This window comes from Aquarana catesbeiana, linkage group LG03 (assembly GCF_042186555.1).
Source record: "Aquarana catesbeiana isolate 2022-GZ linkage group LG03, ASM4218655v1, whole genome shotgun sequence".
NCBI classification, from domain to species: domain Eukaryota; kingdom Metazoa; phylum Chordata; class Amphibia; order Anura; family Ranidae; genus Aquarana; species Aquarana catesbeiana.
In genome coordinates this window covers 681,374,398-681,400,466 of record NC_133326.1, presented here as the reverse complement: position 1 = coordinate 681,400,466, position 26,069 = coordinate 681,374,398, and the positions used below count along the sequence as shown (strand labels likewise).

The 26,069-nt window shown below is 42.6% G+C and overlaps 1 protein-coding gene across 1 annotated transcript in view; it reads right to left on the bottom strand.

The window, feature by feature from the left end:
- Positions 1-11,765: 11,765 nt before the first annotated feature.
- The window catches only part of LOC141134112 (extracellular calcium-sensing receptor-like), a 28,092-nt gene continuing 13,788 nt past the window's right edge, over positions 11,766-26,069 (bottom strand). The window contains exons 3-6 of the mRNA XM_073623697.1: positions 22,814-23,644; positions 20,654-20,881; positions 18,439-18,562; positions 11,766-12,673 (exon numbers count right to left, since the gene is read on the bottom strand). Of these exons, the coding sequence (XP_073479798.1) occupies positions 11,766-12,673; positions 18,439-18,562; positions 20,654-20,881; positions 22,814-23,644 (2,091 nt within the window). The remainder of the gene's footprint in view (positions 12,674-18,438; positions 18,563-20,653; positions 20,882-22,813; positions 23,645-26,069) is intronic.

The window sequence follows — 26,069 nt, the reverse complement described above, 5'->3', positions numbered from 1 at the left end:
CTCAGACCATACTGCATTAAATTGGTCTGCATGGCTGTCATCTCAGAAGGAAGCCTCTTCTAAAGATGTTAAGCCCGCAAACAGTTTGCTGAAGACAAGCAGACTAAGGACATGAATTACTGGGACCATGTCCTGTGGTCTGATGAGACCAAGATAAACTTATTTGGTTCTGATGGTGTCAAGCGTGTGTGGCGGCAACCAGGTGAGGAGTACAAAGACAAGTGCATCATGCCTACAGTCAAGCATGGTGGTGGGGGTATCATGGTCTGGGGCTGCATGAGTGCTGGGAAGCTACAGTTCATTGAGCGAACCATGAATTCCAACATGTATTGTGATATACTAAAGCAGATCATGATCCCCTGCCTTCGGAGACTGAGCTGGAGGGCAGTATTTCAACATGATAATGACCCCAAACACAGCTCCAAGATGACCGCTGCCTTGCTAAAGAAGCTGAGGGTAAAGGTGATGGACTGACCAAGCATGTCTCCAGACCTAAATCCTATTGAGCATCTGTGGGGCATCCTCAAATGGAAGGTGGAGGATCGCAAGGTCTATAACATCTTGGTCTCTTCAGACCACAGGACATGGTTCCAGTAATCCATGTCCTTAGTCTGCTTGTCTTCAGCAAACTGTTTGCAGACTTTCTTGTGCATCATCTTTAGAAGAGGCTTCCTTCTGGGATGAAAGCCATGCAGACCAATTTGATCCAGTGTGCAGCATATGGTCTGAGCACTGATAGGCTGACCACCCACCCCTTCAACCTCTGCAGCAATGCTGGCAGCACTCATATGTCTATTTCCCAAAGACAGCCTCTGGATATGACGCTGAGCAAGTGCACTCAACTTCTTTGGTCCACCATGGCGAGGCCTGTTCTGAGTGGAACCTGTCCTGTTAAACTGTATGGTCTTGGCCACCATGCTGCAGTTCAGTTTCAGGGTCCTTAGCAATCTTCTTATAGCCTAGGCCATCTTTATGTAGAGCAACATTTTTTTTTCAGATCCTCAGAGAGTTCTTTGCCATGTGGTGCCATGTTGAACTTCCAGTGACCAGTATGAGAGAGTGAGAGCGATAACACCACATTTAACACACTTGTTCCCCATTCACACCTGAGATCTTGTAACACTAACAAGTCACATAACACCGGGGAGGAAAAATGGCTAATTGGGCCCAATTTGGACATTTTCACTTAGGGGTGTACTCCCTTTTGTTGCCAGCGTTTTAGACATTGATAGCTGTGTGTTGAGTTATTCTGAAGGGACAGCAAATTTACACTGTTATACAAGCTGTACACTCACTACTTTACATTGTAGCAAAGTGTCATTTCTTCAGTGTTGTCACATGAAAAGATAGAATAAAATATTTACAAAAATGTGAGGGGTGTACTCACTTTTGTGAGATACTGTAAATAGATACCTAACATTTCATGCTTTAAAATTGCGCACGCTCATGGAATGGCGCCAAACTATGGTAACAACTGTAAATTTCCATAGGCGCTGCTTTAAAAAATTATACAGGTAACCAGTTCAAAATTACAGAGGAGGTTTAGTGCTAGAATTATAGTTCTCGCTCATACGTTCACGGTGACATGTGCGGTGAAAACACTGTTTACATATGTGGGCATGACCTACGTATACGTTCACTAGTGCATATGAGCATGCGGGGACAGGGACACTTTAGACTATTTATTTATTGATTTATTGTATTACATTTTTACACTGTCCCTTTAAAAAAAATGTTTTTGATTGCTTTTGTTGCTATTACAAGGAATGTAAACATCCCTTGCGATAACAATACAGCATGACAGGTCCTCCTAATGGAGAAATCTGGGGTCTTAAAGACCCCAAATCTCTCCTCTACCTTTAAAAGCAAAAGATAAAATAAAAACTCATGTATATATATTTGCAGAGTGGATTTGTTAATGCATTCAATGAGACTTTTTTTCATCTTTTGTTTAAAAAAAGCATGTCCTGAGAACAAGAAGTAACGTTGACATCGCTCTGGTCCTCCAAGGGCATAGAGATGAGCGGTGCCCATTTTGCCATCACACATCACTAGTAGAAAACACTGTAGACACCCGGGCTCTGTGATCGGTAATGTTAACCCGGAAACCACTGGGAAGCGGCGGGAGGGGGATCACTTTTATCAGGAAGCTGGCCTCCTGAGGGAAAAGAAGATACTGCAGTTATGGCATCTAGCTGCTGCCATAACCCCAGTATTTAACATCAAAATAATGATGTATATTCCCAGTTAGTCTGGTAATCTTCCTCTTTGTATTAAAATGTTGATGAACAGAGTAATGCCCCGTACACACGGTCAGATTTTCCGATGGAAAATGTGTGATAGGACCTTGTTGTCGGAAATTCCGACCATGTGTAGGCTCCATCACACATTTTCCATCGGATTTTCCGACACACAAAGTTTGAGAGCAGGATATAAAATTTTCCGACAACAAAATCTGTTGTCGGAAAGTCCGATCGTGTGTACACAAATCCGACGGACAAAGTGCCACGCATGCTCAGAATAAATAAAGAGATGAAAGCTATTGGCCACTGCCCCGTTTATAGTCCCGACGTACGTGTTTTACGTCACCGCGTTCAGAACGATCGGATTTTCCGACAACTTTGTGTGACCGTGTGTATGCAAGACAAGTTTGAGCCAACATCCGTCCGAAAAAATCCTAGGATTTTGTTGTCGGAATGTCCGAACAAAGTCCGACCGTGTTTACGGGGCATTAGGCAGCATCCACAGTAGGGGTTGTTCCCTCTATAGACTTTCTTCGGATAGGTAAGTGACTGCAAGTTTGAAAACAGACCTATGAAATTGAAAACATTATTAGTAGAAGTAAACTGGGATAACTTTGTTTTTTATTCCAAATTGAAGCTCCAAAAAAATTGAAATAGAGATACATCTATGATTATACCACTTAATAAAAGCTATCTATATTACTTTTGTGATGTTACCTGCCATGGTTTAAAATTCTGGATTGCTATATAGCTACCATCTTGTGAGACAAAGCTTCTAAAATCGTCCAAAGCTTTCGACAGAACATGGATGGAATTGTAGACTTTATTGGTGATTCTTAGATTGATGACATTAGTGTAGCTTCTGGATGTTTTCTAGATTCTCAGTTTCACTACATTCTTTCTTTGATGTTGGGTAATATTCTGTAGCATTATCTAAAATTCTGCAGTTGAAAGTCTCTTCCCAAATTAACTTCACCGATTCCTGCTCCTTGGATAGATGAACTTTCGTAATAAAGTCTCCAAACCCAGGAATTGTCCCACTGTAGAATGAAAGACCAACTGCCCCAGAAAGAAGGTCTGAGAATCTGTTCTTGAGGTACAATTTTGACATTGACCAGCCTTCACTGGCAACAAATATTTTTCCCTGTAATATTTTGTTTGATCATCACTTCAAAAACAGGAACTAAATCAGGATCCGTAGAAAAGATGACTGTAGGCTTCAATATTGAGTTGGCCCACCCTTTGCAGCTATAACAGCTTCAACTCTTCTGGGAAGGCTGTCCACAATGTTTAGGAGTGCGTCTATGGGAATGTTTGACTGTTCTTCCAGAAGCGCATTTGTGAGGTCAGGCACTGATGTGGATGATGAAGGCCCGTCTCACAGTCTCCACTCTAAATGATCCCAAAGGTGTTCTACCGGGTTGAGGTCAAGACTCTGTGCAGGCCAGTCAAGTTCATCCACCCCAAACTCACTTATCCACTCATGTTTTTTTCTGGTTAAGGGTTTCCTAAGCTGGGAAATTGATTCCCTTGCCTGTTTCTGGAAGAAGTTTCCAGATGATAGACCAGGAGGGTCAATCCGCTAGTTATGAATATTTATCATGTCCCAACCAATCTTTGGAAGAAGGCATCCAGAAGGTGGCTGGGGAAGAGATAAATGTTTGGGAGGCCTTTGGAAAGGGTTCTTCCTCTGCTAGGAGGGTTCAATCACCTGGGGATTCTGCCCCTGGGAGGCAGCAACACTAAGAAAAATATTACAGACTGGCCCTTATCAAGTGTTGGGCTGGTGGGCACTGTTCTAAAGTCCTGGTCTGTATAAAGATCATGTATCCCCTCACTGGGGATCTACCTGTGGAGGCTGGGTGGCAGACAGCTCTTGGGACATTGTGAGTGGTTAGGACTTTAATGTGTGCCTGTTACTATAAGGATTTGTGCTAGAAGTCTGTCCTCCTATTGATCAGTTTGGAGTATCCTGACTCCCTCCCCTCTTTGAAGTTATTCAGCAATAAGTTCTAAAAGGACATCCTCTTGACTGTATTATTGGTATGAAGCTGTGCTTGTGGATGGCAGCCTCTGTACTACAGTGGGAGAACCTGTGTCATTCTCAGTCGCCCATCGGGAGGTAGGTGCTACACAAAAATAAAAGATATGCTTTTTATGCTTTTTTGACAAACTGTACATCCAGAACCGATGGGTTAAAGTACCAATACAGCCTAATGTTATAGAGCTATCTATTCCAACTGACTACAGCTGGCTCAGAAAGGCCCAGAGTCAGAAAAGAAAAAGAATGAATGCAAGGCCGGCATGGTAGGGTTAAAAATGTGTGTGGTATGGGGAAGGTGTTTCTGGGCAGTTTAGCATTATTAAAATAGCACTTATATGATTGGTGGAGTGGGCAGTAGCAAGTGGGGTGGCAGAAGGGAGATCTGTAGGAGGGTCTCAGGTCTTCAGTCAGAGAAGAGCGTCTTTGAGACAACTTTCCACCTTCCCGCCCTTACTGTGTTCAATGGTTTGAGTCTGAGGTGGACCGTGTTCTGGGGGCATTGTTGTGGCAGTCGGTGGAGTACAAGGTCCTTATATGGGTTTGATTATGGAAAAATATGTACATTTGTAGGGACCCTTCCTCAGGACGACTGCCATTATTAGGATTGGGGCCCATCCTCGGTATGGCTCCCATTATTATGGTTGGGACCCATCCTCGGTACGGCTCCCATTATTATGGCTGGGACCTGTCATCAGTGCGGCTCCCATTAGTATTATTGGGACCCGTCCTCTGTACGGCTCCCATTATTGTGGTTGGGACCTGTCTTCGGTACGGCACCCATTATTATGGTTGGGACCTGTCTTCAGTATGGCTCCCATTATTATGGTTGGTGGTATCTGCGAGTAGTTCTTTGTCTCTGAGTCGGTGTCTGTTGCAGCTGGAGGCCTAAAACATTCACAGTAGTTACACAGGTACTAGAAGTATATGCCCATAAGGACCTTGTTACTCCTATTTGTCAGACTGTTCTGGATGTTCATATGTTGCATATGTTTATAGGTTCATATGTTTATATGTTGATATGTTATTTTTAATGTTGTTAATAAAAGGATGCTACGGCCATTAAACACCAACTTGGGTTTCATGTGTCTTTTCTTAAGAAAAGGTTAGTGGTGGAGTGGTGGTACAGCAGTCAGGAGAACAATGTATCTTTTATACCCTAGTCAAGGCTTGTTTGCCACCAACATTTCATTGCATGGAACCAATGGCTTCTATAATGTAGGGCTAAGGAACCAGAAAAACTTGAACTGACAGATTATGACAAGGTGGGCCAATAAAAACCCAAGAAACTTCCACTGAACCAGTGCAAAGCATGGAAAAGCCTTCTTTTTTTTTAACAGGCACATTTATTGTTTTTATAATGTAAAGTTAAAACAGTTGGCACTTGTACATACTGTATACTCATACAGGAGAAAGAAAAAAAAAACACAGAATGGTTCACCATACACAGTGAATGGGAAATTTGTTCCATGAAAACAGCATATTAGGAAAATAACTATTGTTAGATTAGTCCGTGAATAAAATCAGTAGGCAGTATAAACACTTATGTCACGACCAAACAGGCTGCAAACTGAGCAAATGTCAAGTCAGGAGTGAAAAGAAGAGGAAGGAGTGACAGGAAAAAAAAATGGAGTGAGGGGGTAAAAGATACGACACCAAAGACATCCTGTAAGTCCATGCAGTGCACATTACTAACCCTGTTCAGTTCAAAAACAAAGGATACAGTGGTACAAACGTAACCTCTTCACACCTAAGTGTAAAACAAATGAATATGGATATCTCCTGATTTTTTTTTATTATCAAAGGGAAACTGGCCCATAATAATAAAAAAAAAAACTTTTTTTTCTTTTTAGTTTAACTGTATATTTCTTGCTTTTATCATTATTTACTACCAAAGAACAACTCAAAATGAAGTTCCCTGCTTCTGATTATTGCAGTGATACCACATATGTGTATGTTAGTTGTTGTTTGTACCCATAGTATAGCCTAGAAAGAATGGTTGCGCATTTTGCATTTTTTATCCTGTCTAAAATACACTGACACTCATTCTAACTGACACTGATACCAATTCAATTCTTGTTTTTCTTAATTCTACACAAAATATGCTGACCGTGACCTTTGACCCTGACCTCGACCTTTGGGCCGGACTTTGACCCTAACAATAACCCTGGCAACCTTGATCTTGTTATTAATCTCTTTAATGAATTTTTTAATAGATTTTTTTATTCTTTATTTATTTATTTTTATACACTTAGATTGTTTACAATTCCTCTCCTGCAAGAAGAGGAAGATACAATGTATCATTCATGCTTTTCATTCAAAAGAGGAAGAAAACCCTGGGCGGGCTCACAGTGACTGATCACTGTGATAGGCAATAAGAAGCTATCACAGCAATCAGGTGACCCAGAACAGACAGTCCCGGGTTCCGATCATTAGTATGAGACTTGGGGCTCTCAGGGAGAACCCGGTATCTGTGCTGGGAGCATAGTGTGCAGTGCGCTCCCACCACAAAGGCAGGTACGCATATATGTGGCCCTACGGAGAGAAGCCCACTTCCATGAGGCCGCATATATGTGTGGGGTTAAAGAGGAACTTTAGTCAGAAAATTCAATGTTGCTAGATGACTTCAGGCTGGACCCTTTTGTAGTTATAGCGGGCCCAGGAAGACGCAAGGTATTGCGAAACATGTAGGGCTGTGCATTGTGCTGACGCAATCAAGCCACATGTGACCCGGTACATGGGTGCTTTTTATTGATTGTTTTAGCGAGCCAGCTTTTTACTTATTCATGCACCTCTATGCAATATCTCTGTACAATATCTCTGTACATTATCTCTGTACATGTTGTCTTGTGAGCTTTGCCTATTTAGTTAGCATTAAGGATTTTTAGTTGCTGTAATGCTCAAATATTTTCTACGGAGAAGATGTCGAGTTGCCGGCCTGTGCTTTCTATGGATCTAGAGTGAGAAATAGAGAGTGAGAATCCATTGAGAAGTATTTATCTCATAGCATAAAAAACAACAAAAAAATTAAAACATTTTGGATACTAAGTAGTGGAATAAGTAGGTGGAAGGAAGATTTACTCAATCTAGAGGAAGACGATTGCAATGAGGGACTTCAACAATATCTCCTCCTTATTAAAAATTCCCATCACCTCTCACCAGAAGATCTGGAGTTGAGGACAGGTCCACACCACGTGGACGAAGAAGCCTTAAGATTGTAAAACATCTTTTACACTATGCCCCAGCATTTGGATAGATAGCAGAAAGTCTTTGTGGCGTGCATTAAGAGACTTAAAAGCCTTAAGGTTTTTTGTTACCTTAATGCATTCTCTGCATTAAGGTAAAAAACCTTCTGTATCCAGGTATCTCCCCCAGCCCCTGCCCATTGGCCATTGCTGTTAAAGTGGAGGTCCACCCTGAAAAAAAAAATTGCACAAAAAAATACCTAAAAAAATGGAGGAAAGGAAAAGAAAAAACTTTTTTTACTTACGTGAAATGGCTGTTGCTAGGCAGTCTTCCTAATCTGCCTCTTCCTACGCCGCGGTGATGTTGTCTCTTCTCCTCCCCACGTTGTCTGCTGGGGAATGGGGCGCGGTGTGTTATGGGAACTGTGTGTGTCCCACAACACATTGCGTCCCATTCACAAAGCGATGCGCGACTCGCGCATGCGCAGTAGGAAACGGGCAGTGAAACAGGCTCCACTGCCTGTTTCCCTTAGTTAGGATGACGGTGCCAGGACCCGAGAGCCGAGGGATGGGTCGGCCTCGGGCGCCCGACATTGCGGGTACCCAGGACAGGTAAGTACTTATTTAAAGTCAGCAGCTACAGTGTTTGTAGCTGCTGACTTTTAAATTCTTTTTTTTTACGTCTGGAATCCCGCTTTAATCATATCCTATGATGAGGAAGCAGGGGGTGGGGCAAAGCCCTGCAGTCTGTGTTAATGGATGCAGGCAGGAGGAGCCAGGAGTGGAGTGCCTGCAGGGGACACCAGAAGAGGAGGATCTGGGCTGCTCTGTGTAAAGCCATTGCACAGAGCAGGTATGTATAACATGTTTGTTATAAAAAAATAATAAAGATTTAAAATCACTTAAAGCGCTGTATAGTAATTTAAGTTGTATAAACTTGTCCCTAGAGGATATCATAAGAGGAAAGGTGTTGTTGCAGGCCTTCACTCTAATGGGTTTCCTCTTGATCAGATAAATCCTCCTTCCACCTATGAAAGAGGCAGGACAGAAAAGCCTTGTTAGAACAGTAAGTTATCTAAATATCTCATTCCACCCCAAAACTCAAAAATAATGGAATGAATCCACTTTTTTTGGTATGGCCATGCAAGTCATACCTTTTATGCCCATTTGACAAAGGTACAAAAGTACAAAAATGTCATATATTGCAGCTCAGAGTCTTTAGATGAGGTTAACACTACAATATATGTTCAAGGGCCCCACTGTCAGCAGACTTATCTATTACCCCAGTGGCTACACAAAGCTTGTACAGCTTGTACAATGTAGTTAGGCGTTTTGTGTCCAGTGTTATAAGGGGTTTTATTTTAGTTACTACTGTAATTGCTGTGTCACTGTCGTTCCCTTTTTGCTCACCTAGTGTGTTCTGACTGGGCCATTCCACAGGCGGCTAGGGGAATGAACAGCATTTACCTTTTTGTAACTTTGTTCCTGTGTTTTATATCAGGTTAACCCTGTCATTGTTGAAACTGTTTGCTCAGTACTTCCCTTGCATGACTTATTCCCGCTTTAATAAAGCCCAATTTAGTATTACTGGTGTATCGATTAGTTTCCTGGTCCAGTTAATGGTGGGTTACTACTGGGTAAGGCTGAAGAACCCAACATTTCAGAAGAACCTCAGGGAGTCATTACTACAATAGCATTAATGACATAAGAAACCATACTGCAGTGATCAGTTTAGGATAGCATTCAGGAAAAAACAAAACACATAAAACATAAAAACAGAAAGATTTCTTTATGAAGACTTTTTTTTACGTACAGTGCCTTGAAAAATATTCATGCCCCTGGAATTTTTCCACATTTTGTCATGTTACAACCAAAAATGTAAATCTATTTTATTGTGATTTTATGTGATGGACCAACACAAAGTGGCACATAATTGTGAAGTGTTAGGTGAACGATAAATGCTTTTCAACCTTTTTTACAAATAAATATGTGAAAAGTGTGGCGTGCATTTGCATTCAGCCCCCTTTACTCTGATACCCCTAACTAAAATCTAGTGGAACCAATTGCCTTCAGAAGTCACCTAATTAGTAAATTAGAGTCCACCCGCATGTAATCTCAGTATAAATACAGCTGTTCTGTTCCTCAGAGTTTTATTAGAGAACCTTAGTGAACAAACAGCATCATGAAGGCCAAGGAACACACCAGACAGGTCAGAGATAAAGTTGTGGAGAAGTTTAAAGCAGGGTTAGGTTATAAAAAAATATCCCAAGCTTTGAACATCTCACGGAGCTCTGTTCAATCAATCATCCGAAAATGGAAAGAGTATGGCACAACTGCAAACCTACCAAGAAATGGCCGTCCACCTAAACTGACAGGTCGGGCAAGGAGAGCATTCATCAGAGAAGCAGCCAAGAGCCCATGGTAACTCCGGAGGAGGTGCAGAGATCCACAGCTCAGGTGGGAGAATCTGTCCACAGTACTACTATTAGTTGTGCACTCCACAAGTCTGGAAGAGAGGCAAGAAGAAAGCCATTGTTGAAAGAAAGACATAAGAAGTCCCATTTGCAGTTTGCGAGAAGCCACGTGGGGGACACAGCAAACATGTGGAAGAAGGTGCTCTGGTCAGATGAGACCAAAATTCAACTTTTTGGCCTAAAAGCAAAATGCTGTGTGTGGTGGAAAACTAACACTGCACATCACCCTGAATATCAGGTTGTGGGGATGTTTTTCTTCAGCAGGGACAGGGAAGCTGGTCAGAGTTGATGGGAAGATGGATGGATACAGGGCAATCTTAGAAGAAAACCTGTTAGAGTCTGCAAAAGACTTGAGATTAAACATACAGCCAGAGCTACAATGGAATAGTTTAGATGAGAGCACATTCATGTGTTAGAACGGCCCAGTCAAAGTCCAGACCTAAATCCAATTGAGAATCTGCGGCAAGACTTGAAAATTTCTGTTCACAGACGCTCTCCATCCAATCTGACAGAGCTTGAGATATTTTGCAAAGAAGAATGGGCAAAAATATCACTCTCTAGATGTGCAAATCTGGTAGAGCATTCTCCAAAAAGACTTGCAGCTGTAATTGTAGCAAAAGGTGATTCTATAAAGTATTGACTCAGGGAGGCTGAATAAAAATGCACGCCACACTTTTCACATATTTTTTATTTTTTTTATTTTAAAAAACATTTATAATTTTCCTTCCACTTCACAATTATGGGCCACTTTGTGTTGGTCTATCACATAAAATCCCAATAAAATACATTTACGTTTTTGGTTGTAACATGACAAAATGTGGAAAACTTCAAGGGGTATGAATACTTTTTCAAGGCACTGTGTGTAGGACCTAATTTTTTCACTTTATTTAATATACTGAAGCACCATAATTGGACAATATTTTCATGTTTGGTATGCTGTAAAGTGATGTCTGTACTTTTATGGTTGTATATTTATTTTTTATGGACTGCACTATTTGCACAAGCTTATTATTGGGTTAGCATTTTTTTCTGTATATACTCAAGCTGTTCCTCCAGTAATCTGTCTCCTGTGAGTTTCATACCTAACCAAAGACCCTTTCACTGCTAAAACAGGCACTATCTGCATCTTCATACAATGACAGACCAACCATCTGTCACAAAATATATGGGAATTGTGAATGAAAACCTGTTTCAGTCTGCAAGCAGGACACCTAAGAGGAAGAAGTTCAACTTCCAGCAGGGCAAAGATCCTAAACGGACAGCCACTACAAGGGTTTGGAACTAATGGCCCATAGCAAGCCAAGTCCTAACTCTAATTGATAGAATTTGTGGTAAGACTTGCTGTTTATCAGTTATCCTATCCAACCAGATATAGGAAGAGCAATACGTCCTCTGCTTATGGGTTCCCAGGGTTTGTCGCTTGAAGTTACACAATTATGACAAGTGAAGGAGAGAAAACACCAAAAATGAATGTAAACATCCAAAACTCTGAGATTGGAGGAAACAGAGCAAGAGAAGAGAGATCTTGCTACTGGAGATACCAAGGGAAAGAAGTCATGAGCTTAGTACTTAATAGGAATATCATTGAAATCAGCATTGGAAAGTTAAATATTCATTAAATAAACACATCCATGCATTGTAATACAGACATTGATGGTGAAAAAAATAATACCATGAGTCCATCATAAGGAAACTGGGGAATAGAGAAAAGGAAACAGGAAAATACAGTCAGTTGATGTATCGCTGATTCTGTATATGGAGTATACTGTATTCTTGGTTCATTCCAAGTCATTTTTTTTCTTAAGTTTACATTTTCTTGTTCTCATTTCAGTCTGTTTTTCCTCATTATATACTCTTTAGAGTTTAGATTAGGTCTAAATATTATGATAAAGCATTTTGGCAAAAACATACAGATCAGCACAGCCCAACTGGAAGCCAAGATAGCAAAGATCTCCATTGTCACAGTATATTTGCCCTGAGCACTGAGGGATGCTGGGATATAAGAAGTCCAGACACTAAGGAAGGCCAGCATGCTGAAGGTAATATACTGAGCCTCGTTGAAACTGTCAGGAAGCCTCCGCGCGAAAAAGGCCGCAATAAAACTAATGGTGGCCAGGACAAAGAGGTAACCTAACATGATCCAAAAAGCAACGGAAGAGCCTTCGTTGCACTCAATAACGACGACTATGTATTGAATCTGTGTGCTATATTGTGGAAATGGAGGTTCCAAGGATAACCAGGCTGTGCACAAGATGAATTGTAACAAAAATCCTATTAAAATGATCATGTAGGATACACGTGGCGTGGTCCATTTCTTCAAACTGCTGCCTGGTCTGGTGGCCATAAAAGCAAGGACCACCATCATAGTTTTAGCCAAAATACAAGAGATGCAGAGGGCAAAAACCAGGCCAAAGGCAACCTGACGAAGGAGACATTTTTCAGGTTGGGGATAACCGATGAATACCAAGGAGCTGAGAAAACAGAAGGAAAGGGAAACTAGAAGAAGAATACTTAGGTTATAATTGTTGGCTTTTACTACTGGGCTGGCTTTATGCTTAATGAAAAGCTTTATAATAAAATTTGGGACCAAAGAGGATAGGGCACCGATAACCATAAGACTTGTTCCCAGTGGGTCATCATATGAGAGGTATTCTAAAGATTTCAGCAGACACTCAGATTTCTGACTGTTTGGCCACTGGTCCCATGGACATCTAATGCAATCAACAGAATCTAGAGAGAGAAAGGAAGAAAGAAAGAAAGAAAGAAAGAAAGAAAGAAAGAAAGAAAGAAAGAAAGAAAGAAAGAAAGAAAGAAAGAAAGAAAGAAAGAAAGAAAGAAAGAAAGAAAGAAAGAAAGAATTGAGATTATTGGAGTTTACATACGCTTACTAATACAATAAATAGAATTCTGACATTCTACATCTTAATACAAAACAAAATACAAAAGCTCAGTGAAACAGTATATTACTCTATGGAGCAGGGGTAGACAACCTCGGGACTCCAGCTGTGGTAAACTGCAAATCCCATCATACCTCTGCCTCTAGGAGTCATGCCTGTAACTGTCAGGGTCTTGCAATGTCTCATGGGACTTGTAGTTTCACCACAGCTGGAAGGCAGAGGTTGCCTACCCCTGCTATAGAGGAAGCAACAGTTATCTCTCATAGACTATTATTTTATTTAGTTTACCTAATGGTTTCCAATAAAAAAGTTTAAACATTTTTTAAAAAACATTTTTGCAAATTTATTAAAACCAATAAAAACATATTGATGACAATTTTTTTTTTTAAAGTATACAGTATATCTGGACAAAAAAAAAACAAACATACTGTATGCAGTACATCTCACAGTACAGAGATACAATTTTAGAAATATGTATGTTTTAATACGTTTATGTTGATTTAATAAAATGTATTTTGTTTTACATAATTGTGTATTTTAATCATTACAGTACCATACATATTGGTCAAAATTGATGAAGAAATTTGATTTTTAATTTTGTTTTATTGGATATGTTTTATAGCAGAAAGTAAAAAATATTTTTTTCAAAATTGTCGCTCTTTTTTTTATTTATAGTGCAAAAAATAAAAAATGCAGAGGTGATCAAATACCACCAAAAGAAAGCTCTATTTGTGGGAAAAAAAGGACATACCGGTACATGTTGTTTGGGTACAGTGTCGCACGACCGCGCAATTGTCAGTTAAAGCGACGCAGTGTCGAATTGCAGAAGATGGCCTGGTCATGAAGGGGGCAAACCCTTCTAAGCTGAAGTGGTTAAAAAAATAATTTAAAAAATGAAGGGCTCATTCACACAGGTTCTCTGGCCCATACAGTGTGAATGAGAGGTTTGTTCATGCAGCTAAAACCTCCTATTACTCTGTAGGGATGCAGTGGCGTTACAATCACAGCTGCAGGTCCTAATTTGACATTTATACAGGTGTGGGTGAGTGTCCCCCAAATGCAAACTGTCTGTGTTCAGGGCCGAACACCTGCACCAAGATGCCTGTGAAATTAGGACCTGCGGCTGTGTTGGTACAGCTACTAGGTCCCCATAGTGTAACCTAGGCTGCCTGCACACAGTTCCAGCCACTTAAAAAAAAAAAATGCTGATACACAATGTACAGACCACAACGCCCATATGAACGAGCCTCAATACCTCGTTCACACACACAGCTTTGTTTATTTCTGCCAGATAAAAGCAAGAAGTGAGTCTCTAGCACAGTGGCTAAGAGGTTAGCACTCCTATACCTGGCAGCACCAGGATTATCAGTTCAAATACCAACCACGGTAATACCTACCTGGAGTTTGCATAACAGGTTATTTGGCTCCTGTCTGAACTGGTCTTAGCAGGGGCACAACTAGAGCATTTGCCACCCGGGACGGATCCTATATCTGGCACCCCCCCTTCAATGATCATGCCTGTACACACTCAGCCCCTCCATCACACCTCTATGCACCCAGCCCCCCTCACACCTGTACACACTCAGCTGCCCTCCACACCTGTACACACTCAGCCCCTCCATCACACCTCTATGCACCCAGCCCCCCTCACACCTGTACACACTCAGCTGCCCCCCCACACACCTGCACACACTCAGCTGCCCCCTGTACACACTCAGCTGCCCCCCACACCTGTACACACTCAGCTGCCCCCCCACACACACACACCTGTACACACTCAGCTGCCCTCCACACCTGTACTACACACTCAGCTGCCCCCCACACCTGTACACACTCAGCTGCCCCCCACACACACATGTACACACTCAGCTGCCCCCTGCCCACACACACCTGTACACACTCAGCTGCCCCCCCCCACACACACCTGTACTACACACTCAGCTGCCCCCCACACACACACACACCTGTACTACACACTCAGCTGCCCCCCACACCTGTACACACTCAGCTGCCCCCCACACACACATGTACACACTCAGCTGCCCCCCGCCCACACACACCTGTACACACTCAGCTGCCCCCCCCCACACACACCTGTACTACACACTCAGCTGCCCCCCACACACACACACCTGTACTACACACTCAGCTGCCCCTGTACACACTCAGCTGCCCTCCACACCTGTACTACACACTCAGCTGCCCCCCACACCTGTACACACTCAGCTGCCCCCCACACCTGTACACACTCAGCTGCCCCCCACACCTGTACACACTCAGCTGCCCCCCACACCTGTACACACTCAGCTGCCCCCCACACTTGTACACACTCAGCTGCCCCCCACACCTGTACACACTCAGCTGCCCCCCACACCTGTACACACTCAGCTGCCCCCCACACCTGTACACACTCAGCTGCCCCCCACACACACCTGTACACACTCAGCTGCCCTCCACACACACCTGTACACACTCAGCTGCCCCCCACACCTGTACACACTCAGCTACCCCCCCCCCACACACACACAAAGACACCTGTGGACACTCAGTTGCCTCTCCCTGTACACAAACAGCCTCCTCCCTTCACTTGTACTCACAGCCCCCACTTGTAAGGTGGTCTTCCTAGTCCCAGGTCCTGTTTCTACATGTCCCTGTGAGGCACGAGAGGAGCTGCAATCCAAAATATAGTACTAGCAGTACACATGAAGGGTGCACATGCAGGAAGCAGCCAGAGGTGGCAGTTAAGAGCCCGACTGTGAGCTGAATAACACAGAGCAGCAGCTGCTAACTTGCACGAATATAGGGAGCCAGCTCAGCTACAGAACACCCGCCCTGCCTTGTCCTGTCCCTGATAGCTGGCCTGACACCCCCCAATGTGGGGCGGACCACCCCCCGGCCCCCCATAGGTACGCCACTGGGTCCTAGTATGAGTTAGGGTAAATAGTCATATTGATATTTTTGACTTTTGTAAAGTGCTTGAAATGCAATAAAAATATTGAACAAGGAATGTGAGGTTGTTGTTGCTTGTAAGCTTCTTGAGGGCAGGGACTGATGTGAATGTACACACATGAACTTTAATGGCATTCCAGTCTTAGTCCGTAGGGTTTAATATTGAGTTGGCCCACCCTTTGCAGCTATAACAGCTTCAACTCTTCTGGGAAGTCTGTCCACAAGGTTTAGGAGTGTGTCTATGGGAATGTTTGACCATTCTTCCAGAAGCACATTTGTGATGTTGGACAATAAGGCCTGGCTCGCAGTCTTTTACTCTAATTCATCCCAAAGGTGTTATATTGGGTTGAAGTCAGGACTCTGTGCAGACCAATCAAGTTCTCCACCCAAAACTTGCTCATCCACTCTATATTGCCAAAAGTATTGAGCTTGGCCCTTCCAAATAATTTGGTGGAGGGGGGATTATGGTGTTGGGTTGTTTTTTGTCGGGGGTTGGGCTTGGCCCCTTAATTCCAGTGAAGGGAACTCTTAAGGCGTCAGCATACCAAGACATTTTGGACAATTTCATGCTCCCAATTTTGTGGGAACAGTTTGGAGATGGCCCCTTCCTATTTTAACATGACTGAGCACCAGTGCACAAAGCAAGGTCCATAAAGACATGGATGAGTGAGTTTAGGGTGGAGGAACTTGACTGGCCTGCACCTGACCTTCACCCAATAGAATTAGAGTGGAGACTACGAGCCAGGCCTTCTTGTCCAACATCAGTGCCTGACCTCACAAATGCGCTTCTGGAAGAATGGTCAAACATTCCCATAGACACACTCCTAAACCTTGTGGACAGCCTTCCCTTCCCAGAAGAGTTGAAGCTGTTATAGCTGCAAAGGGTGGGCCAACTCAATATTGAACCCTACGGACTAAGACTGGGATGCCATTAAAGTTCATGTGCGTGTAAAGGCAGGTGTCCCAATACTTTTGACAATATAGTGTATATGTAAAACGATTGTCAATGTCAGTGCTGTATGAATATCTGTAATAAATAAATATTTCCTTATTTTTCAATTTTGGATAGCAGAGGGAATGGATAAAGAAAGCCTCTTCAAAGTAAGGGGGACTCTCTTCTTAGACCGTTGTCATTTTAACAGGTGTCCCCATTGGTTGAATTCCCCTCACCCTTTGTTTCGTTGACAACTGTAAAAAAAAATTCCATCACTTCCTTCTGAAGACAATGGTTACCAGGACAGGTATAGAAGATGAATCTCACCAGTGAGGACAGAAATAAAAACTTGATGAAAGCACAAGTATGTTGTTAAAAAAAAAAAAAGTGGCAACCACCCCAATCTATAACTGACCTTTGCAGCAAGGTGCACATGGAGGGGCAATGCACATCACAAACAAACAAAACATTTCCCAGCATACTTTACAAACCAGCATGCAAAACAACCAAATTGGCCCTGTTTAGCAGTTTACTTTAAAAACAGAGGGTTTTATTTGCTCACATTTGCAAATATATGCAGAAGCCACTGTGCCAACGCCAAGGGACATCTGTACAATTTCCAGAGCCTCCATAGTAGTAGGAGCACATACAAGAATGGATAGATTAAGGGCAGGCAGGTATGCCTGGAGGGCGATTAGGGCCAGTTTGGTTGTTTTGCGGGCTAGTCGGTAAGTGTACAAAAATTGAAGACTAAAGGTCCACAAGGAAGTCACATATAAAAAAAAAGTAGTAACTTCACCAAATCGTATTCAAATTAGGACAACCTTGTCATAAACAGGCCTAGCAGCTGCTCACACTGCGCATGCACACAAACAGACAAACTCCCAGTTGAATAGAGTTCCTGTGTGTAAAGGTCCTAATTTTAATGTGACTTGGCGGAGGTACTACTTTTGGTAATACATTGTGATTAATAAAGCTGTTGTTTTATATTTTCAACCAACTGATCCTTTATGTGGCTTCCTTGTGGACCTTTAGTCTACAATTTTTGTATTTATACTTGAGTCATCTGGATCGCACCTGCTTTTACTTACAGAGGTGATACAGTTAACAAAACCGAGGCTATACATCTTTGTTACATACTAGTGAGCCTCATTTTTCTATACAGTGAGTGTATCCGGGGCTTTTTATCTTTTGTTACAATGGTCGGTTAGTATGCTGGGAAATCTTTTTGTTTGTTTATGACAAGTAAGCTTTGAACCTGGCTTTCACAGGTCTCTAGCAGGGGTCTCAAACTGGTGGCCCTCCAGCTGTTGCAGAACTACAATTCCCATGAGGCATTGCAACAGTTACAAGCATGACTCCCATAGCCAGAGGCGTAATGGGATTTGTAGTTCCGCAACAGCTGGTGGACCGCCAGTTTGAGACCTGTGCTCTAGAACAGTGGTCATCAACCCTGTCCTCAGGGCCCACTAACAGGCCAGGTTTTATGTATTACCTTGGAGAGATGCAGATTAGAATACTGCAATCACTGAGCAGCAAATTATATCACCTGTGATGTATTTTAGTTATCTTGCAAACCTGGCCTGTTAGTGGGCCCCGAGGACAGGGTTTATGACCACTGCTCTAGAGCATTAGATGGAAGATTTGTTTTTCCATAGTTTGCCTTAGCCTCCTTTGCTATCCTGATGGAGCATGTATCTAGACAGTAAACTTACTGGTTTTATTGGCGATCTCCCCTAGAGGACAAGGTACACACTCAAAACAACAGATTGGTTCTCCTCGTCTAGCCGCTTTCCAGAACCCTGGAGGACAACTTTTGCTGCATATTGAGAGAGGGACCTAGGGAAATGTACAATTAATGTATTTAGCATGTAATTTCTGATCTAAAGTGACCTGTTTTATTGGTCATATAGGAATTTTTTTTTTTTTTATTGGAACAAACAATTGATCCTGGTCGGCAGACTCTAAAGCCTCATACACACGAGCGGATTTTCCGATGGGAACTGTGTGATGACAAATCTGACCGTTTGTACGCTCCATCGGACAATTGTTGTCGGATTTTCCGCGGACAAAGGTTGGATGGCAGGCTTTAAAATTTTCCGTGGACAAATGTGTGTTGTCGGATTTTCTGAGCGTGTGTACACAAGTCTATCAGACAAAAGTCCAAAGTACAAACACAAATGCTCGGAAGCAAGGACGAGCCAGAAGCGGTCGGTCTTGTAAACTAGCGTTCGTAATGGAGAATTAACATTTGTGACGCAGCAAATTTTGAAATCTCGAAATGCAGCGCACAATTCTCTTCTTCTTTAATGGGATAATAATGAAGCTGCTTTGCTGGTGATACTGATGGAGTTATTGCAAACAAATTTTCAAAGGCTTTTTTTTTCCTAGTGATATCAAGAATAATATTATTATGCTTGTTATTTTTTTATTTTTTATTTGGGCAAGTTATCACAACACTATTATCCCGTAGTTTTTAAGATCAAAGATACAACTATATTGGTGTCCCTTGTTAATTTTACATTGTATTTTTTAAAATGTAACTGCCTACTCCCAAACTGTCATTTGAAGTAAAACACATAGCCAAGTATTATTCTACACAATTTTTTTATTGTGCATTCAAAAATAAGAAAACAAATAAAATTAGACATGCTATCTGCCAATAGAACTTAACCAAAAAGTGCATTCTATGCATCCAAAAATATAGAAAATATACCAAATCAAATCATTATTCAACCAAAAAATAAAATAAAAGCCTCATGCATGTGTCCTGCTTCTTAATATAGGGGGTCAACCATGCCAAGAGTTGGTGAAAGCAGGGGTCCGTCATCCAGAGATAATTCTGAAAATCATCTGGATTATTCTCCTGGAGCTCCCGCAGCAAAGGCATATGACATAATTGGTCACAATTAATAAAGCAACTAAATTTTGGTCCAAGAAATCCTCCTCCTCCTGTTCCTGGACTGGACTTGGGTCAAAGCAATAACTCCAAGGCCAATAATAAATAACACGTTATCTCCTCCGATTCCGCAACATGGCTGGTTGACGAACGGCTCTTCAGAAACGAACTGAGAAGCACGAAATGAAAAGCACAAAATAAAAGGCGCAAAATGAAAAGCCCAAAATGAAAAGCACGAAACAACACTCACCAAACTTCTACTAACACGAAATTAGCAGAAGGAGCCCAAAGGGTGGCGCTAAAGAGCTGAAAAACCACGTAGTATGTGACTACTTTCGTGTTTGTTGGCCAACAATTCCTTGCAGTTTATAAGCAAGACAAGTTCATGGCCAACGCCCTTCGGACAAAAGTCAGCGGTTTTGTCTGCGGAAAAATCTGATCGTGTGTACGAGGCTTAAGACCTGAAACGTTTAGATGTCGCCACAGGGTATCAAAGCACAGAAGGTGAATATCTTCAATAAGGGGTTAATTGAGTCCCAAGGAAGGGTTGTGTTAGGATTGGGGTTAAAATAAGGGTTGGGAGGTTTAAGTGGTAGGGGTATATTTCATCTTCTGTATTGAACCCTGTCTCAACAGCTATTAGTACAGCACTCTAGTGGAAGCAAAATATTGTTCAAAATGGTACCAATAGTGTTCAGCACTTTATATGCACAAAGATGTTATCCAAAAACTTCAAAAGGTAAAGGTAACCAGGCCAAGGCATTCTGGTGTATGTTAAGGTTTAAATTAAATGTTTGATTCATAGGAAAGGTGATATACAAACAGCCTTGGGGTTGGAGAAATAATTAAAATCCACAGTTGGCTGCCCTTGAAAGAACAGACAAGAGCTCTAGTCATCAGATCCCACCAACTGAGCACCAAATGTGTATAAGCACCTGCTATAATGCACTGTCGTTTAAGCAAGAAGAGCCCCACTGGTGAACTTATACTTGTTTTATTGTAAATTTAGTATATAATTAGAATAATCTTACTTGATTATCTTTAGAAGGCCAAAACAATAGGCTTGCGTTGATGGTGAGTACTTGTCGAGGAGCTGCCGCGCTATCATAACTGCCAACCTTAATCTGACGTATGCCACCCTCTGGGCTCAGCTGCCAGTTTACAATGTCATAGACTGCAGGTGGTTCTCCATTCTCATCAAAATAAAATTCATTCCCATTACTCAGGCTCACATGGACGTTCTTCATGTAATATAGAAGCTGGGAAAGAGAAGGGTATCTTACATAAATAAATGTGTATCAGAGTATGTTAGTTCTCTACAAAGTAATGCATCTGTTCATTATTACTTTAATAAAGATACTCTTATGCCCTGTACACACGGTCGGATTTTCCGACGGAAAATGTGTGATAGGACCTTGTTGTCAGAAATTCCGACCGTGTGTGGGCTCCATCACACATTTTCCATCGGATTTTCCGACACACAAAGTTTGAGAGCAGGATATAAAATTTTCCGACAACAAAATCCGTTGTCGGAAATTCCGATCGTGTGTACACAAATCCGACACACAAAGTTCCACGCATGCTCAGAATAAATAAAGAAACAAAAGCTATTGGCTACTGCCCCGTTTATAGTCCCGACGTACGTGTTTTACGTCACCACGTTCAGAACGATCGGATTTTCTGACAACTTTGTGTGACCGTGTGTATGCAAGACAAGTTTGAGCCAACATCCGTCGGAAAAAATCCTAGGATTTTGTTGCCGGAATGTCCGATCAATGTCCGATCGTGTGTACGGGGCATTAGAGTGTATCTATGTTAGTTTTTGCTGCTTTTTGTGTTGCTATTCCATTCAAAGAGAGTCCCAAGTCAATCTAGTAAGAGTTTGGGCAGGGCGAAGTGCTAGCTGCTTGGACGACCCTGTTAGATGAAGCACAACGTAAAGACACAGTGTCTGTGCAATGGGCTCTCTCAACTCACTGATATCCACTTAGTTTTCACTTCTCTGTTGTTCCTTTCATCTCAGCAAGTGAGACTATGCAGTGCTTCCAGGTATAGGAGATCATGTGAACTCCTCCTATGTGACAGTGCTGAGGTCTAGCAGCCAATCACTAGGCCCAAGCACTGGCACACCCACAAAGTAATGATGCCACCACTCCCTCTAGTGCCCAAACTAGCCAACATTGGGTATTTTACTGCCGGCTAAGGCAGAAGAAGTTAACAGTCGGGGAGGGGCACTAGCAAGTGGAGTATAGGAGGGTGGTGTGTATGTGTGGATAGGGGGCTCTTTGCACACATTCTAGTGCACAAACTAACATTAAAGTAACTGTTATGCTATTCCCATATTGTAAAAAAAACTCTTATATCCTTGTTTATTAAATTATTGAAGACTTTTTTAATTGACCTGATCCAGACCCTTATACTGTAAACTTTCAACATTTTTGAATCGATGAACTAGTTTTATTTTATAAAGCTTTATATAATATATCATTTATCATAAAATAAACGTTGATTCGATACATACACTAAATGACCAAACGTATGTGGATACCCTCCGAGTTACTGAGTTACATTAGCTTCATAAAGACATAGTTTTCTGGCTTCACAGCCTGTTTCCTACTGCGGATGCGCGAGTCGCGCTGCGTTTCTGAATGGTCCATCTGTCTTCTGGGACCTCTGGGTCTCCCAGAAGGCAGCAGGGGCAGGGGAAGGAGGAGGGGCCTGAAAATTTCATAGATCACCGGGATCATTGTGCGGTGATCTTACCGGGGAGCAGGTGGGAGCGGGTACCAGGTTTTGACAGGTATCCGCTTCCCCCCCAACAATGGCAGTGGAGGGGGGGTGCAAAGCTTCCTCTTTTGGGTGGAGCTCCGCTTTAAATTGCCTATACTTCAGCCCTACTATATACTTTTGGAATTAATTGGAACACTGATTTTGAACCAGGCCTTCTCATCTGTTAGCAGTACCTGAGCTCACAAATGCTCTTTTGGATAAATGGATCCAAATTCCCACAGGCACACTCCAAAATTCTGTGGAAACCCTTTTTAGAATAGGGGAGGCTGGTATAGCTAAAGGGCCATAGTTATGAAATAGGACGTCCAACAAGCACATAAAGGTGTAATGGTCCAGGGTCTGCAAACTTTTGGCCATATTGTTCAATTCCCTTTTTTAAGAAGATTTGTGCATTACATTACCTGCCAAGGCTTGAAATGGTAGATGTCTGCGCAACGACTTGATGACAATGTCCCTTCCTGCAAAACACATTTTTTTAGATCTTCCAGAGCTTGGGCCACTGCATATACTGCTGTGTAGACATTGTATGTGGTCCTTAAATTGGAGACATCTGTAAAACTGTTTTGAATATTTTCTAAACTCTCCTCTCCTGTGCACTCTCTAAATGCAGAGTCCAAAACATCTGTGACATTTCTATTTGTATTGAATTTGCAGTCAAAGGCTTCTTCCCAAAACATTTTTATCCAGTCTCTACCCAAGGACATGGAGGGATTGATAGCATTAAGAAACTTCTTAAGTCCTGGAATGCTTGCACTGTAGAATGCAAGCCCAATGGTGCCGGTCAAAAGTTTTGAGTATTTTTCAATGGAATGTATACTTGTTGTGGACCAGGCTTCACTGGCCACAAATGTTTTGTCCGTAACATTCTGCCTCAGCATCTCATCTAGGATAGCAAAAAGTTCAGTTTCAGTGGAGAACACAACAACAACCTTAACTGTTGATGCTCGCATGATCTTGACAATATGTTGCGCATTGCGTTCTTGATTATTCATAATTATATTCTCAGTGAAGGCCACGCATACTCCACTCTTTAATAATTCTTGTTTGACCAATTGGATTCCTTGCTGACCATAATCACTATCTGAAGCAAGCAAACCGACCCAGGTCCAACCAAAATACAGCACCAGTTTTGCTAGTCCAACAGATTGGAAGGCATCACTTGGTACTGTCCTGAAGAAAGATGGGAATTTTCTGCGATCACCAAGTAGATAGCTCGTGGAAAAATGGCTAATCTGTTATGAATAAAAAATGATAGATGTATATAAGACGTGCAATATCTTTGTTTTGAGTTCTAAGGCTAAATAGTCTATCCTAGTCAAGACTTTTTAAATACTTAATAACGTTCTTGGTGTGGCCTTCACCTCTGTCTGAACATTTATCCTATTTTACAGAGTGAGGAATGGTTAAAACCAGGGATCTAGAGCCGAACTGCCCTGTCAAATCAAAAATTCTATTTTCTGGGATAATAGGCAAGGGAAGTCAAAAACAATATACGGGGTGGGCACTGCCCTGGAAAAAAAACGTACAATTGCAAAATTAAAAAAAGCATGAGCAGTAGAAGCACTTATTTTTTTTAAACCACTGAGATTTCAAATTAAAAATAGTTTCAAATTGCTAGAAAATTATATTTCCCCTTTGGCCTCTACCTAAAAATACCTCAACATGAAGGAGTGTTTGGATTGGTAGTTTTGGGGGTGTCAGGAAAGGTTGCACCCACTGATGACACTATCTGACATCTGGCGCGCAGTACTAATGTCCACCAGCAGGTGTCCCCTGGCAGTTTGGAACTGTCAGGGGAGCTTTTCCCTGCTGGTGTTATGTGATCTTTGGGCCGCAGTACTGGCGTCCACCAGCGGATGGATCCTGGCAATATGGAGCCGATATCACCTCCTGCAGTCAGGCATCACCTGAGCCTGATTGCAGGAAATGGTATAAATACCCGGCAAGGCTCACACATCCTTGCCTTGGTGTCATCCTTGTGCCCTGACCTGAAAGCTCTGAACCTGATCCCTGTATCCTGAACCTGACCTTGAACCTGTATTTGTATCTGTTCCTGTCTGTCCTGTATCCCTGGATCCCTGTCCTGCAGCCTGATCCCTTCCACCTTACTTATTGGCCCCCCATCTGCTGACCTCCCGTTTATGACCCCGGCCTGGCTAATGATTACGATTCTGGTATTCCCTTTTGCTGTATATACTTGTCTGATTATTGTTATTTGTGGGTCTTGTTTGATATTGTTTTTTTGTGCACTATGTGATATTGGAGGTGGTTGCATTTATATATTGTTCACTTATCTTAATAAATTACTTACTTTTTCACCTTCATACGTTTGGTTCACTCTGTACAGTGCACACAGCTCTGGTCACATCTGATTTATGACAGTACACCAAGGCCATCCCTGACCAGAAGTGGCTGTACAAGGGAACTATTTTTGGTTCACTTTGTTTTGCTCTGCTGGCGTCAGAGAGTAGTGAATATTGCCAGGCATTGAAAGAATGGACTAGTGATCAGCTGCTTGAAATTATTAGTTTGGCTCACTCCTTGGTCAATCAGGGTTGTATACTGTTTAGGGAGGTGCAGCCTTTAATCAAAATGTGTACAGAGCTGGCCCTGCCCTGTATTCCAAAGGGCCATGATGATTTCTCTCCCCCTTTTAGTATGTATCAGGTTGTATCTCTGGTGTGGCTTCTGGAAGATGATCCCATGTACTTTTGTGAGCAATACTCAGCCTGTTCCCAACAGGTGATTACAGAGTGTGTTGTGTCCGTTCAGTCCTTTGTTAGACAGGGAGAATTAAAACTGCAGTTTGTGCAACCAATACTCTCATCATGGTCTGATATGATGCAATCAGCCCCAGCCAAACAAAGCACCTCTGCCATCAGACACCTACCCACCCAAATGTATTTTTCCCCATCACCCACGGCAACCTCAGTCGCAGCCCAGTATACGCTGCTTCCAACCAAATACCAATATTCGGTTTCTGCTCCCTGCCCCTATCCTGCCTTTTACCCACCTGCCTCTTCTCAGCTGCCTACAAACCCATAAGAACTTCCCCCAGCTACTGTTACCTCTTCCCTGCCATATTCCAACCCTCCTTAACAGTCTGCTGCACCCCTTACCTACAGTCCCGCAGTCACCTACAGAGCTTCAGTGGCTAAGCCAAAGAAAAAAATTAAGTTTTTTCCAACCCATACGATCCTGCCATTAACCCAATCTGCCTCCACACCAGCCAATCTGTTCCAGCCTGAAGTTCCGGTGCCTGTATCCCAGCTTGAAGTTCCAGTACCTGTATCCCAGCTTGAAGTCCTGGTGTCTGTGTCCCAGCTTAAAGATCCGGTGCCAGTGTCCCAGTCTGAAGTCTCGGTGCCAGTGTCCCATCCTGAAGTCTCTGTGCCAGTGTCCCAGCCTGAAGTCTCGGTGTCAGTGTCCCAGCCTGAAGTCTCGGGTCCAGTGTCCCAGCCTGAAGTCTCGGGGCCAGTGTCCCAGCCTGAAGTCTCTGTGCCAGTGTCCCAGCCTGAAGTCTCTGTGCCAGTGTCCCAGCCTGAAGTCTCGTGCCAGTGTCCCAGCCTGAAGTCTTGTGCCAGTGTCCCAGCCTGAAGTCTCAGGGGCCGGTGTCCCAGCCTGAAGTCTCTGTGCCATTGTCCCAGCCTGAAGTCT